Below are 14,545 nucleotides of genomic sequence, written 5' to 3' on the forward strand. Positions count from 1 at the left end.
CGTGAAAGGACGCAGGAGCCTCACGTGGAGCTGTGGGAAGGAGCCAGCGAGGGGGCACCGCCAGCCCCAGCCCCCGGCTGTGAGCCGTTCACGGGGCTCCGAGCTGCTGGCTTTGCTGGGGCAGGTCACAGGGCCTCATCCTGCCGCCCATCCGGGAAGCCCTGACCTCTCCCGGCGGCCTGCAGGGTCCCCCCGGCCCCACCTCGCTCATGAGGTGCTGTCTTCAGAACGTGGCTCTCATTGTGACTCCCCTCTTTCCTGCCTCCTCAGCCCTCCTGCCTCAGGATGAGGGTCCTCAGGGCCCTGCCTGCGCCGGGCGCTGACCTCTGGCCTCTCCAGGCTCAGGTTTCTCTGCCAGGGGGGCTGCCCTCAGCCCCTCCCAGCTTCTCACCCCCCCCCCCCCCCCTCGCCCAGGCCCTGGTGGGCCCCGCGGTTGCACCACACACTGAGGAGACCGCACCTGCCTGGGCAGCAGCTACTATCCGCCCACAGCGTCCACTCATCTGGGGCTAGTGACCCACCATTTCCTGTGCTCGCTCACCCAGGGGGGCAGGGCCTGAGGGATCAGAATCATGCCGGTCCCCGCTTCTGGCTCTCAGCACAGCACACAGGGGGGCAGGAGCCTCGTGGGGGTGCGGGTGGGGGTGAGGGTGAGAGTGAGCACTGGGTGGAGGGGGGCAGGAGCTGAGCAGGGGGAGACCGGGTAGCCCACCGCCCCCTCGGGTGCAGCAGGGGAGCCCAGTGGTTAGGGGTAACGATGTGGGCCCCACCCCATGCGGCTGCCTGCTGTTCACCGCTCCAGGCCCTGTGCTCAGGCGGGGCCAGAGGGCGGGGCCGGCACCCGGAGGTCGCCCCAGCCCCTCACCTGCATTTGCCGCTGCAGCTGCCGGGCCCGCCGCTCGGGGAAGCGCCCCCACCGCCCACCGCGAGCCGCTGGCATCGCCCACCTCCTGGGGTCAGGGCGGCGGCCTCGGCGGGCCTGGGGCGCCGGGTAGGGTGGGGAGGGAGGGGGGGAGCTAAGCCGAGGACGCTTTTCCGGGAGCCCCGGCCCCTCGGCGCCAAGGGCCAACGTTCCTGCTTTTCTCCCCAAGGTCCGCGGCCTCGGAACGCGCGCGAGGACCCGGACCCGCGCGGAGGGCACAGCTCGGCGCCCGCGGAACAGACGCGCGGCGCGCGGAGGCCCAGGGAGGGTCCGGAGGCAGAGTGCGCCCCCAGCCCCCCAGGCCCCGGACAGGAAGCAGGACTGGGGGCGCCCCTCTCCCAAGGCGCCCAGGTGGCAGCGAACCTGGAGCCCAGTGAGGGCGGGGGGCGGGGCAGGAGTGCACCCTCGGACCCGCGCCCTCAGCCCACCCCCAGCCCCGCTCCTGCATCGGCACCGGCACCGGCACCGGCACCAGCAGGCGGCCCGCCTCGGGCAGGAGCGCGGTCCCAGCGCAGGGCAGGGCCGGTGGGCTGCGCACGGCTGGAGGCGGCGCTGAAAGGTGCGTCGCTCGGGAACGTGTCAGCGCCGGGACAGGTGCTTTCGAACATAAAATCCATGAAGGTTATGTCTCCTGCTTCCTCCTAAGTCCCCGCGGCCGCCAGCGAGGGAGGCAGTGGCCGCGGGGAAGAGCCGAAGAGCCGCTCCCGGGAAGGACCTGGCCGTGCAGGGGGCGGGGCGGAGGGACAGGGGGCGGGGCAGGGCCGGAGCGGAAGGGGCGGGGCGGCGGAGAAACAGGGGGCGGGGAAGGGGCGGGGCGGAGGGACAGGGGGCGGGGCGGAAGGGGCGGAGCGGAAGGGGGCGGGGCGGAGCGGAAGGGGGCGGGGCGGAGGGACAGGGGGCAGCCAGGCAGCGGGGCCCAGCTCCCTCCCCAGCATCTGCACCCTCATCTCTTCCAAACGTAACAGGGCAGCTGCGGACTCACAGGCATTACTGCCCGCCAGGCTGGAGATGATGGGAGACCCCCACCCCGGGGACCCCTCCTCTCAGGGAGACCCCCCTCTGCCCTGGGTCTGTCCTCAGCGATGCCCAGCCTGGCGCCAGGCCGTGTATTTGGGGGGTCTCCGCCCGCTGCAGGGGTTCCCGGGAAATGCTTCTCCCGCCTGTGACCTTCAGGCTCTGGGTCGCCAACCCCAGCCAGCGGCCCGGCCCAACGACCCCCCTCCCCCCGCCCCCGCAGTGGCGGGCCAGGCCCAGGCCGAGGGCCACCGGGGAGCTCAGCCCAGCAGGGCCTCTGGCGCCGAGGGCACCGGGTTCTGCCCCCGCTCAGCGGGGCTCCCTTGGGGTCCTGCAGGGACAGGGTCACTGGGCGGGACTCAGGCCCGGGCTCTCCCTGGGCAGCGCTGCCTCCTCCCGGTTCCTGCTGTGCGGGCCCGCTGTCCCGTGGCCACAGGTGGGGCTGCAGGACCGACTGGAGGGAAACCAGGCGCAGAGCCCCGTCTTCTGAGCATCACTCGCATTTTATTGGAAACCAAACAACTTGAAAGGAGGAGACATCACAGGTTCATTGACCGTCGGACTCTGTAGCCACAGGCCCTCCAGGGTTTCGGACAGTTTCCACGTCTACTCCACGTTCGTAATTTCCAAGTGTTCAGGTTGTGATACTTCATAGAAATAAAGGCAAACCAACACACAAAACCAAGACAGACGACAGGAGCCCCGAGCGCCCGCTGGCTCGGTTCTCACCTGCTGTTCTGGGTGTCGTCCCGCACAGCCAGGCTGGCGGGGACCAATGGGGAGGCAGCGCTCTAAAGCCACACACTGACCTCAGGGCTCCCAGGCTCCTCCCTCTGCTGCAGGAGTACTTGCTGGTGCATTTACCTTCATTACCCGAGTGGAAGGTGGGGCCATCTGCCCCACAGCCTCCATAAGCACTTAACCGCCCAGGGAACAGGTGCGGACCCGAGGCACCACGAGGGCCGCTCTAAAGGAAGCTGCTCCCGACAGTCCCCTGCCGCTCAGACCCACTCACAGCAGCACGAAGGGGTGCCATCACCCATGCTCCTGCGGCCTGTCGCCCCGGCCTGCGGCCACCAGGCTTCCCTCAGGAGGACCCGGCAGGAAGTTGGATGAAGGGCACAAACCTCGGCCTCCTGCACCCGCCCCCACCCACAGCTGGCACATCCCTGCCTGGGCTCCAGACATGGGCTCAGCAGCCTCTGCCTCAGCAGCCTCAGCTCCCCAAAGGGAAGAATTTCATTTTCCCAAAAAGGCTGCCATCTCGACTCAAAAGGGGTTGTTCTGTTAAACCCTCGAGTGCCCTGTCCCTCTTCTTTATACCAATCAAGTCACTAGCTGCATGTTTATGCAAACTCTGTACCGTCTCTGACCTGCTGTGGGGGACGTGGAACCAGTGTCCCCAGTGGCTGGCTGAGGGCATCCCCCCCCCCGCCCCCCCCAGTCCCGCCGCATCGCCTGCTCCAGGGACCACCTGGGAACACTGCCCCAAGGACAGGACACCGGGCTCCTGTTCAGTGAATGACAGACAGGGAGGAGGGAGGGGGAGATTACAAATATAATCTCGCCAGTGCTACTAAAATCTACAACAGCAAATGCACTTAAATACATACAAAGTTTATTAAAAATAGGCTGGGCTGGAATACAGTAGAATGGAAGCTACAGCAGTTGGATGCGTCCACAGTAGTGCAGTCATGAAAGGCCCAACCCACCTGGAGGGCAGGCCGCCGCCTCGGTCTGAGCCGCAGCCTGTGCAGTCGCTCACGTGCTGGTGGGCTCTGTGCAGTGTCCACATGTCGCTCACGTGCTGGTGGGCGCGGGCCTTTCCATATGTTAATAGAACAGCAGTTGGTCCACAGCATCTCTTGGGGGACATGTGGGCTTCGCCCTGTGGGACTGCCAGTGTCTTGAGGTGCCTGGGAGGAGCCTGCTCTCCAGCCGCCTGCACAGTGCGATCCTTCACAGCCACGCAGGCCCCTCCGCTGCCCTCCCCCCGACCAGAGCCCTGGCCGTGTGGACGATTGACACGCGCCCTGGAAAGGCTTACCCTACAGTCTCACCCGTGGGTCCCAGGCCGGAAGCCCCTCCCCCTTCATGAAAGTGTGCGGGTTTCTAACAGACACATCTGTCAGACAGCAACATGGCACAGAAAAGCCTCCCAACCCCACCTCAGGGCTTTGTCCATAGAAAATTTGATCATAATCACAAAGTAATTTACCATTTAACATCACACAATATAAAACAGAGTGAGGTCCGCCTCCCCGACATCAGCCACACAGTCACAGCTGAACAAACGACAGTGGTAACTAATAATTCAACGAATGGAAATTAAATAATCCTACCAGAGCGTACAAAATAGCGTGAACTGCCACACAAGTCATTCTCAGGACGTAAACGAGGGGTCGGGTGGCAGAGCCCCCCTCCACCCCGCAGCACGGGACGTCGCTCTGCTCTCGGCTGAATGTAAAATCCCTGAGCAGCAGCTGCTCCTCCGCCAGGACTCACATCCTGACACCATCCTAACACCGGCTCCTTTTCACGGAACACTGAGCTCTGGCTCCTCACAGATCCCCTCAGGCACCTGAAATAGTTAACGTTCTAACGCTAACTGCCACCTTCAAAATCACCAGTGGTTTAATAGAACTAATCTGGTATTTATAAAAATAAAATTTCCTAAGCTTAAAGCCTCAAAATGTTCTGTTGAGAAAGTTTTCCCATCAAATAGGTAAGCGGGGCAGGAGGGCTTGCACCCGAGGAGCAGGCGGGGCAGGAGGGAGGCTGGACCTCGGCCCACCCCCTCCGCAGCCGGTGCTCCAGGCAGATCCGCCCGACTGGACTGTCCACAGCGCAGCTGCCCTCTGTAGTGCAAACATCCTCTGGGTAGTTCAAGCTATTCTCTGAGCGGGAGCAGGCTTCTGAGAAGAGAACAGGACTCCGTGCTCCCGGAGAAGGGGCGCGGCCTCAGCACCTCCTGCCCTTCACCTGCCCCCGGTGGGAGGTCACAGGAGCGCAGTGTTTCCACTGCGCATGTGGCCTCGCTGGTAAACAGCAGTTCCCGGGCTGAGCATCCTGAACCCCAGCCACTGCCTAGCTGGACACACCAGGGGCCCCACAGAGCCGGCGGGAGGGCGCGGGGAGCAGAGGCCCGCCTCCTCCTTCACTTGGTGTTCAGCTCGTTCTCCAGCTCCGTGAGTTTGCGGGAGGCTTTCACTTTGTTGGACACGTCCTGGCCCTGGGAGAAGAGGCGCTGGCGCTCCCTGAAGGTCAGGTTCTCCGGGGCTCCTGCCTCGTGGCTGCAGAGGGCGGCACAAGGTTACTCGTCACCATGGGAACCAGTCACCAAGGAGTCAGTTTAACGTCAGGGAACAGTTTAGTGAGAGAGACTTGTTCTCAGTTATTCCTGCCCTGACTTTCCTAGAATTAAAATCATGAGTAAATTCTAAGTCAGCCGTGGGCAAACTACGGCCCGTGGACTGGATCCAGCCCGTTTGAAATGAATAAAACTAAAAAAAAAAAAAAAAAAAAAAAAAAAAAAAAGACCGTACCCTTTTATGTAATAATGTTTACTTTGAATTTATATTAGTTCACACAAACACTCCATCCATGTTTTTGTTCCGGCCCTCCGGTCCAGTTTAAGAACCCATTGTGGCCGAAACCGGTTTGGCTCAGTGGATAGAGCGTCGGCCTGCAGACTGAAAGGTCCCAGGTTCGATTCCGGTCAAGGGCATGTACCTGGGTTGCGGGCACATCCCCAGTAGGAGATGTGCAGGAGGCAGCTGATCGATGTTTCTCTCTCATCGATGTTTCTAACTCTCTATCTCTCTCTCCCTTCCTCTCTGTAAAAAATCAATAAAATATATTTAAAAAAAAAAAAAAAGAACCCATTGTGGCCCTCGAGTCAAAAAGTTTGCCCACCCCTGGTCTAAGTCCACGTAGGAAAAGGGCAAAACACCCTCCTCCTTCCTAAAAACAGCAACTTCCTCCAGTCGCAGCCTCGTCTCGGACCCTCAGCCAGGCCTTCCCCGGGCAGCTCCCCTGAGGGGCGGGCACAGCCCAGCACGCGGCGGCGGCGGCCCACGGAGCGGAAACGGCGTGAAGGTGCTACGGCTCTGGTTAGTCTCTGCGGCCAGGGCAGCCTCATGCCCACAGGGGAGGGAGGGAAAGAGGGGCGTGTCCAGCAAACGCATTACCTTTTAGACAGCTTCTCTCTCGGGTCCCAGTGAGCATCATGAGCACCGGCCAGTGTCCCAGAAGATCCCGTGAAAGAGTTTGGTCCTTTTCCGTAAGAGAAAAAGTCAGCGTTAAAGCAGTTGCATTATTTCGAAAACTGTGCTCACGGAAAGGACACAGCGCCCACAGAAGAAAAGGCATTTTAAGTTGCTAAATGAAGAAAGCGAAAGCGCTTCAAATCAGACAAAAGCTCCATCCATGGCCACTCCCATCCCCTGTGGCCTGAGCCGTCCAATCACTGCTCCCGGTGCTGCCCCAGGCCATTAGGGGCAGAGAAGCCAGCACAGGCCACAGGTGGTAACGATCAAAAGTTCTGATCAGTAAATTCACAGATATCAGGAACCCATGAGAAGAACCCACAGAAGACTGCCGAGGTGGGGGGCAGCAGAACTTTCCAGACACTCCCAACACCAGGAATTTTCCTGCAAGGTCACCGAGTGCACGTGACCTACAGATTAAGAAGTGATTGCACGATGAAGTGAATCTTCTCAGGGCAGCTACTGAAGCCCCCCCCCCCCCCACCCCCAAAATAAATGGCTGTAATTATTAAACAAAATGTTTTAAACAAATGGGCTACCAAGGTCCCTGGCGTGGACACTAGTCCACAGGCACAAAATCGCCGCCTGTGTGAACACAGCCGACCTGCCCTCCGCGCCCAGGGCTGTGAAGACCCACAGGAGGATGCAGACAAAGGGGAAGGCATCCAAGTGAGCTCATCTTGCCCAGTGATCTATCATTAAAGTCCTAACACGTTGACAGCAGTGATGTCTTTCTATGGGTTGTCACTCAGTAGGGAAGAATCCCACTTAAAAAATCTTCTGCCCGTGACAAGGCCTTAGAATCTGTAGTTTAAATTCAACTCAGTGCTACCTCAGCCGTGTTCCCCGAATGTGCACCAGCGGCCCTGCTCCTGGCACAGGCAGGACCCCAGGCCAGCGTGTGCCCACAAGGTCTGCTGCCTGCGCCGCGGAGCTCGGAGGAGGTAGGACAATGAGAGCAGTGACCTGGTCTTGGGCCCTGGCACTTGGCCACTGCTCGGGTCTCTGCTGCGCCCCCACAGGCATGTGGCCCAGAGCAGAGAGCCCTGCGTCCGTTAAAGCAGCAGAAAGCTAGTGTGTCCCATGGCTGTTAATAAGCAGAACCTTATCTCTAGACACCAGGAGTGGGGAAAGGGCACATGTCCAACCAAACAAGCAATTACTTGAAGAGGCAGAGAATGAAGGCAAGACCAACAGTACTTCACGCCCGAGGAGGGAGGAGGCCTGATTGCTGTGGGGGTGAGAGAGGGGGTTCAGAGTGCGAATCACGGGGGAGACTAGCAGACACTGCGATCGAGGCAGAGGGAGGTCCCCATGCTGAGCCCACCGATCAGCTCGATTCAGACTCCCAGCGACTGGCCGAGACGGACCATACTCCAGCGCGCAGTGTGCAGATGCCAAGGTCCAATCAGCAAGACAGGAGGGAGGCCTGGCAGCTCTGCCCTTTACCTCTAGCCCTGGAGTGGCCGAGATGGTAGAAGCCTGCTGGCTTTGGAGGGGGCGGGGGCTGGCCTGCTCTGAGGGCAGTACTGTTGGCACTGGCCGAGGGCGGCTGGAAGGAGTTGGAGAGAAAGATGCCATCGGAGGCCGGGCGCGGCTTAAGGTGCCCGCGAGACGTCCTGGAGCGGGAGCACTCATCCTGACCTGCGGGGCTCTCCTCCTCCTCCTCCTCGGTGTAGGCAACCAGCTTGGCGGTGTACAGGGAGTCGGGGGACAGGGCCTGCGCCTGCAGGGAGGAGGTGGTGCGCTGTGGTGGGGGGGGTGGCGCACCCGCCGGGGCGGGCAGGGCCGTGGGTTCGTAGCCCCGCGGCAGTGGAGGCCTGCTCAGGGCCGGCTCCTCGGGCTCCAGCAGCCTGCGATCTGCCTCGTCGTGCAGTCGGCGCCTTTCGGCCTCCAGGCGGCTGTAATACCCTTCTTCCTGTCGCCTCTGCAGGCGGGAACAGAAAAGTGCAAAGGTCAGACAAGGTCAGAGGGGACCACAGCCACCCCACTGGGCCTTGCGGGGCAGGAAAGGCTGGTCAGTCCCAGCCCAGGGCCACACTGACGACGAACGAGAGTGTGAAGGAGGAAGAGCCAGACAGAGACGGTCCATCGGCCCGAGACAGGCTTCCTGAGGCTCACGCACACCTCCATTCCGTCTGGAGTCACTGGACATAAAACTGCCAACAGCACAAACGAAGACGCTCCAGGGACTCCCGGGCCCTGCCTCTTGCTCCATCCCTGTCCCTGTGACCGTCCCACTAGCCTCTTCCCTCTCCTCTGCTCCTCTAGGTCTCTGCCCCTCTCCTGTTCCTGTTCGGATAGTAACTTACCTGTTACTGCTGCGTTTAAGGACAAACAAAGCCAGACAGAGGCTCCGTGGCTTCCTACACCTACATGCTGGCACTGCCCCGACTCGAGTCCTTCCTCCAGGAGGGCATGCTCCTGCTCACCTCCTTCACTCAGGGACCAGCAGGGCCCTGGGAGCTACGGCAGCCCTGCTCGTGCCCCCGGTGCCTCTAACACACACCCTCCAGTTCTCAGTCTACACTCAGGTCTTCAGCTCCGACAGACAGAAAAATAGAGCAACAGCAACAAGATATTCAGATGTATTTTGACACATACATTTTCTGACATACATCTGCAAAAACTCCAGTTGACAGTGTTAAAATCATTAAAACATTAAAAAAGGTAACAGCACAATTTTGTTAGATTGACAGAAGTCTTAGAACACAAGAAAAAGTAAGTGAGAAAGGCGATGAGAGAACAAACAGAATAACCGGCCTTAACGAGAATGGTCAACGCTACAGAAGGGAGCACAGCTTTTTCAATTCACTCAACCAGAGAACGATTCTGGGGACCTTACTGGCGTCAGGATGAACGTTTTTAGTCCCCATTTCAGTGGTAGTGTCCCCCACTGCCTCCAGACAGACCCCACACCCACACCCACACCCACACCCACACGTGCACAAGCATGCACACAGCGGGGCACACACACCAGCTGGTCAGAGCCTCGCCTCTGGAGGGAGAAAACTCTAAAAGCCAACGCCAGCCCCGATTTCTCACTCTATCTCTGTCTACACTGAGACATACTAAAGGAAAATCTTTTTTTTCTTATTTTCTACACAAAATAGGTGTCCCGTTGGGGTGTGGAATCAGCTCCAGGGGGAGCTCTGCGGCCGCCCGGGCCTCGGAGAGCAGCGGGCGCTGCACCAGGAGCAGGTCTGATCACAGGGCCCGCGAAGCCTCTGTTCTAGCCAACGTCTTTCTATAACAAAGCAAACCCATCGCTTTGGGACATTCTGTATAAAAAAGTAGGTTATTCAGCTTCTTTCCATGCCGCCACTCAATCACAGAAGCTGAAAGAAAGTGTCCGGCGTGATCGGCAGCAGTGGGAGAGCATGGGCACAGACCCGCCCTCAGCACCCAGAGCCGGGGCCGCCTGGTGCGCGGGCAGGGGTGGCGCGGGCTGAGGCAACATCACACACACAGACGAGGTCCCAGGGTCTCCACCTCTGGAACCTGGGTTCCTTGGAGGGGCGACCTCTGTGACGCCATCGCCCCCGGGAAGACACGGGGAGCCTCACTGGAAGCTCAGCCCCGGGACCCCGAGCTGTGCAGACACACAGGGAGCAGGCCAGGCTCTGGGAAAGGCCAGGCCTACAGAAGGCAGACCCGCTCACCACCGTGATTCTACTGTCAGCTGCAGGAGTCCCCGTTCCTGCCAGCCTCCCTCTCAGCTATTAGGGTCCTACCAGCTCCTGCAAGTCCTGTCTCGGGGTGTGAGGGGAGGGGCTCTATTGATACAGTTCACAGGTCTATCAAAGAAGGGATTTTCAATAAAAACTAGATTTTCCCATCAGAAGTCGTGGCACTGGAGCTCCACCTTCACAGAAGGGAAGCAGCAGAGGCCGGGCTGCCCAGCACGCGGGTGGTGGAGTCGCCCACGCGGGCCGACGGGGCAGTGCCCAGCCCCCAGCACAGGCCGAATCGCCGTCACTGTAAGTTCCGCTAAAGGATTGCTCGAGTTAAAACCACCACACGTGGAAACCAAGTGGTAAGTCAGAGTGTCTAGCAGGTTACCACCAAGGTACATGTTTCTCGTTCCGTGGCCTGGAGAAGCCACCTGCTCTGTACCAACTAGAACGGAGTACCCTCAGGAAAGGATCTACTTGGGATACTTAGTGTCCACAGGCTGTCTCGCTGTCCCTGCTGCTCCCACAGCTCCAGCGCGAGGTGAGCCACACTGAGCCACCGGCACCTCCACAAACAGCAGCCCCATCAGGAGCACAGAGCCCCGGTCCACGGGCAGAGACGCAGAGAGCAAGGAGGCTGGAGACAGCTGAGGAGAGGCAGGGCCGGAGCGGGCCGGGTGGTCCCGTGGAGGCTGGCCAGGCCCTGCTCCGCCCGCACACCTGGCACGCCCTAGAGGACCATAACCTTTTCTTCGGCGTCACGCCTGCCCCGCTCCTCCTCCTGCCGCAGCCGCTGGTCCTCTTGCCGGGCGCGCTCCTCCGCCTCCCGCAGCCGCATCTCCTCCAGCTGCTGCTGCCGCCGGCGCTCCTCGTCCTGTAACTGACAACACATTCACCTTAGCTTCCTGGGGGCTCCTGGCAGACACACAGCACACACCGCGACACGCAGACGCACGCACAGAGCAACACGGACACGGGGTCAAAGCAGGGCTGAGACACAACTCACACTGAGTGCGACAACTGCAAAGCGGCCGCCTACAGCCGGCCCCACCCCGAGCTATCCTCCCACGATCGTGGCGCCAAGGAGAAGGAACTTCGCTCACACATCCACGCTTCAAACAAGCACGACCTTCTATGAGTCAAGTGACGTTAACCAGCTCATGATGAACAGATGCAAACGTCAGACACCTGGGCATGGCTCTGTGGACACTCAGCCAGCCTCGTCCGTGTTCGTTTTAGTTTCCACACGAGTGGAGAGAGAAGCCTGCACCGTGGCAGGTGGCGGATAAACGCCGGCCTCTGTGTGGGGCAGCCCGGGACCCATGAGCAGGGCAGGGTGGCAGTGCACCTGGGGACCAAGCTTCTAGCATCTTTCTGCACTGGCGCTCGGCCACCAGCTCCCTCTGGACCCGTCGTGGGCTCCATGAGCTCCTTCCCTGCCTGGGAGGCTCCCACCCTGGTCACAGAACCGCACGGGACGGTGGGAGGGCCTTCTGCCATCTCTCTCTGTGCTGCCTGGACGCCCACGAGGGGACGACCACCAGCTGCAGACCAGCATCCCATTTCCAGGAAACCACCTGCCAGGTTCTGTCTCACACCCATCCCTGTCGCCACCTAATCTCTCCGCGCACATTCCCGTCATTCAAGTCCTGAGGGCACCTCAGGACCCAGGACAGACTTCCGTTGGGTTTCAGCTCCTTTACCCTCCTGGTCACATTTCTCTGCGACTCACTGCAGCTGACACACCTTCTCTACAGGAACCGAAGGAAACGCTCATTCACCAGGAGGGCACCGCACGGCTCCCCTCCCCTCGGGCACTGCAGCGAGCTGAGCCCGAGGCCACTGAACGCCTTCTCTTCATCCCTGTCTCTCTCTCCAGGGGACCCGGCTGGCAGCGCCCACGGCACCCTATTCCCTTCCCTCCCCCCACAGCTTGTGCCCCTCACAGCAGCGAGCTGAGCCCGAGGCCACCTCCCTCAGCCCAACCCCTGCGGGACCCTCACACGCCCGCAGGTGTGTGCGCAGCTGTGGAGTTAGTTACTCTATCGAGTGTTCCCTTCCACTGCGAGTGCATTGTTCTTAAACAAAACCTAGCCCTGGCTCTGGTGATTCTGTGGGAAGCACACTGTGTCCTGATGGGAAAGCAACGGGCTCGGCCCCCAGGCTGCTTCCTGTCTCACACAATGACCATCTTAGAAAGAGATTAAGGTTCCACCCACCACAGAGCCCTCTACTTCCTCGTCCGTGCAGTCGAGGGGTGAGCCCGGGGTGTCAGGGTGCGGGCGCTCGGGGAGCTCTGCAGGAGGAACAGGAGCTACGGGGAAAGAATGAAGGGGCCACGAGGAAGAAGAGGCGGGGGCCTGCTCCAGGGGCACACAGGCCTGACGTCACCGGGCGGCGGGCGTTCAGAGTGACCAGCACAAACGATGACAAAAAGCACCCAGACAAAAAATAAAGTAAGATGCAGCTGATACTGAATATTCTACAGAAAAGTAATTGATGGAAGAATGTAAAATTGCATCAGTGCAACGCAGGTACTTCCGTTACCCAGTCACTAGTAAAGCACAGACCAATTTCATGTTGCACGTTCTGGGCCTCATTGAAAAGAAATTCTGAGCAAGAACACAGTGCACGTCGAGGCAGCCAGTCGGGGCTTGGGAGAGAAGGATTACAATCCTCGAAACAACAGTACGAATGCTCCCTCCAACCTAGAAACAGACATTTTCTCCTAAGAACCCTCCCTCTTCTCCTCCCGCGGGAAGGAGCTGCCTGTGGCTCCCGGGTGCTACTGTAGAGGAAGGCGGGATGTCGCCACAATGAGCCCCCGCCCGCCCCTCCAAGTCTGCTACGAGGCTTTACACAGTGTTTGTGTTCAAACCCCAGACTGCTTTTTTCCTCAAAGATAGGCAGCTTTACAACTATCCCCCCAAAACAAAACCCCCTTGTAATAGAAAAAACCACATCGTCCCTTAATGTACTTGAAGTCAGAGCTCGGGAAGGACAAGTCCCCTGGGAGCAGAGCCACTGGCAGCAAGTCCATTTGGAGGAACATATCTAAACGGCTAGTCATCGCTATGGCGTGAATCAAGACCACCCCGACTGAAAGGAGCCTCAGCCAGGAACTCTGCTGGGTCAAGGCGAGGGTACAGCCTGACCCGGTCCGCTCTGCTGGCCGCCCGCACGTCTCACAGGACTTCCAGGTCAAAGGAAGAGTGTGTGGAGGTGAGATCCATGTGTTTATAACTCTGTGCCCCAAACACATTAACTTGTACCTTTAACTTACACTTCACTGTCTGACATTTTTACTTAAAAGAGAGTCTGTTAATGAGCACATCGTCCCTAAGAAACCGCTGTCCTCTGGGCCTCCTTGCTGTGCGTCACCACCAGAGCGCTCGCCTCTGTCACCACCAGAGCGCTCGCCTCTGGCACCTGCCTAACCCGGGGCAGGGCCCGCCCGCAGCCACCGCCGGGCGGAGAGGGGAGGACAAAGCCACTCTCCGGTCCACAGGCAGGGAAGGAGGGGGAGCCGCCCTCCACAGCCGGGTGGAGGCCGTAACACTTAGGAAAAGCAGCCTGTTACCAGGGGCTGCGCGGCCTGTGGAGTAGCTGCTGCAGCACTCGGCGGCAGAGATGAAGCGGAAGGACCCGGGCAGGTGGGGCGGCTCACGGCCCTTCCAAGTTTTTCAGGGCGACTGTTTCATGTTCCACGCTCATATTAACGTTGTGGTCTGACTCCCACACACACGGTGGGCATGACATGAACGCTGTGTCCTCCTAACGCCTGGAGGAGGCGCCTGCCTGCCTTCCGCCCTTCGGCTCGGAGCTCTGGGCCAGTTCCCACTTCCCAGGTCCCTCCACCTCATCCCCTCTGCAGGGGCAGCTCTCGAGGAGGTTCCCTGCCCGTTCCTGCTTGAAGCCTTTAGATTTAAGTCACCCCTTGCATGCTGGATGCTCGAGGAGGGAGGGTCTCGCTGGGTCGTCCCAGAGGAACCGGCAGAGCCCCATGTCTCTGAAGGGGGGAGGGGCGTCAGCGAGGGAACCATTCACCTGGCAACAGGACGAAGCTGGGACTGGCCACGGAGAGCCCGTCAGCCACGTGAACGTGTCATCAAGGCACGGTCCCTAGCAGCCGAGTTTATGAGTCTTTGTGGGGCAGAAAGAGCACAACAGGACCCAGAAAACCTGGTGAGAATCTTGACTGTGTGTTGGGTGCGTCTCCAAAACACTGGGTCTGCCAGTCTGCCCAGCGCACGGGCTGCCGTGAGGAAGGGGGACCTGCCCACGCATGCTCACTGGGTCTCTCACTCCAGCAACCGGCCGTCACGTCCTAGTGACCTCTTCACGGGCGACGCCCCACCATTCAACTGAGTTGCTAGCAGTTCAACACCTGAAACCCATTTCTAATGGAACAAGAATGAAATGGAGTCCTCTTTGCAAACGTTTTCCATTTGCTCGTGTATTTGTGACTATTAATACACAAAATCAACTTATGACTAAAACTGAGAAAAGGTCGAAACCATAAACAGTTACACGAAATGAAAGGAGAAAAGCAAAGAAAAACTCAATGTCAGGACAGTCAAAGGCATGCTCTAGAGTCACGACTACAGGCTGGTCTAGGCCCCCAGGACTGCAGCTACTGGGAACACAAACGCCACTAAAGGAAAAGG

At 59.7% G+C, this 14,545-nt stretch overlaps 1 protein-coding gene across 14 annotated transcripts in view; it reads right to left on the reverse strand.

Annotated features, from left to right (window-relative positions):
- Positions 1 to 3,532: 3,532 nt before the first annotated feature.
- AFDN (afadin, adherens junction formation factor) overlaps positions 3,533 to 14,545 on the reverse strand; it is a 107,012-nt gene continuing 95,999 nt past the window's right edge. For 5 of the 14 annotated variants that reach the window (XM_070417337.1, XM_070417333.1, XM_070417334.1 and 2 more), the window contains 4 exons: positions 10,624 to 10,758; positions 7,849 to 8,131; positions 6,127 to 6,211; positions 3,533 to 5,229 (listed from right to left, as the gene is read on the reverse strand). In XM_070417337.1, the coding sequence (XP_070273438.1) occupies positions 5,094 to 5,229; positions 6,127 to 6,211; positions 7,849 to 8,131; positions 10,624 to 10,758 (639 nt within the window). In that variant the 3' untranslated portion in view covers positions 3,533 to 5,093. Of the gene's footprint in view, positions 5,230 to 6,126; positions 6,212 to 7,653; positions 8,132 to 10,623; positions 10,759 to 14,545 lie in introns of all 14 variants that reach the window. The other 9 variants (XM_070417328.1, XM_070417325.1, XM_070417326.1 and 6 more) reach the window with 4 other exon arrangements.

Source organism: Myotis yumanensis, unplaced genomic scaffold (genome assembly GCF_028538775.1).
Source record: "Myotis yumanensis isolate MYYU_CA2020_CCGP unplaced genomic scaffold, mMyoYum1.0.hap1 SCAF_6, whole genome shotgun sequence".
NCBI lineage: Eukaryota > Metazoa > Chordata > Mammalia > Chiroptera > Vespertilionidae > Myotis > Myotis yumanensis.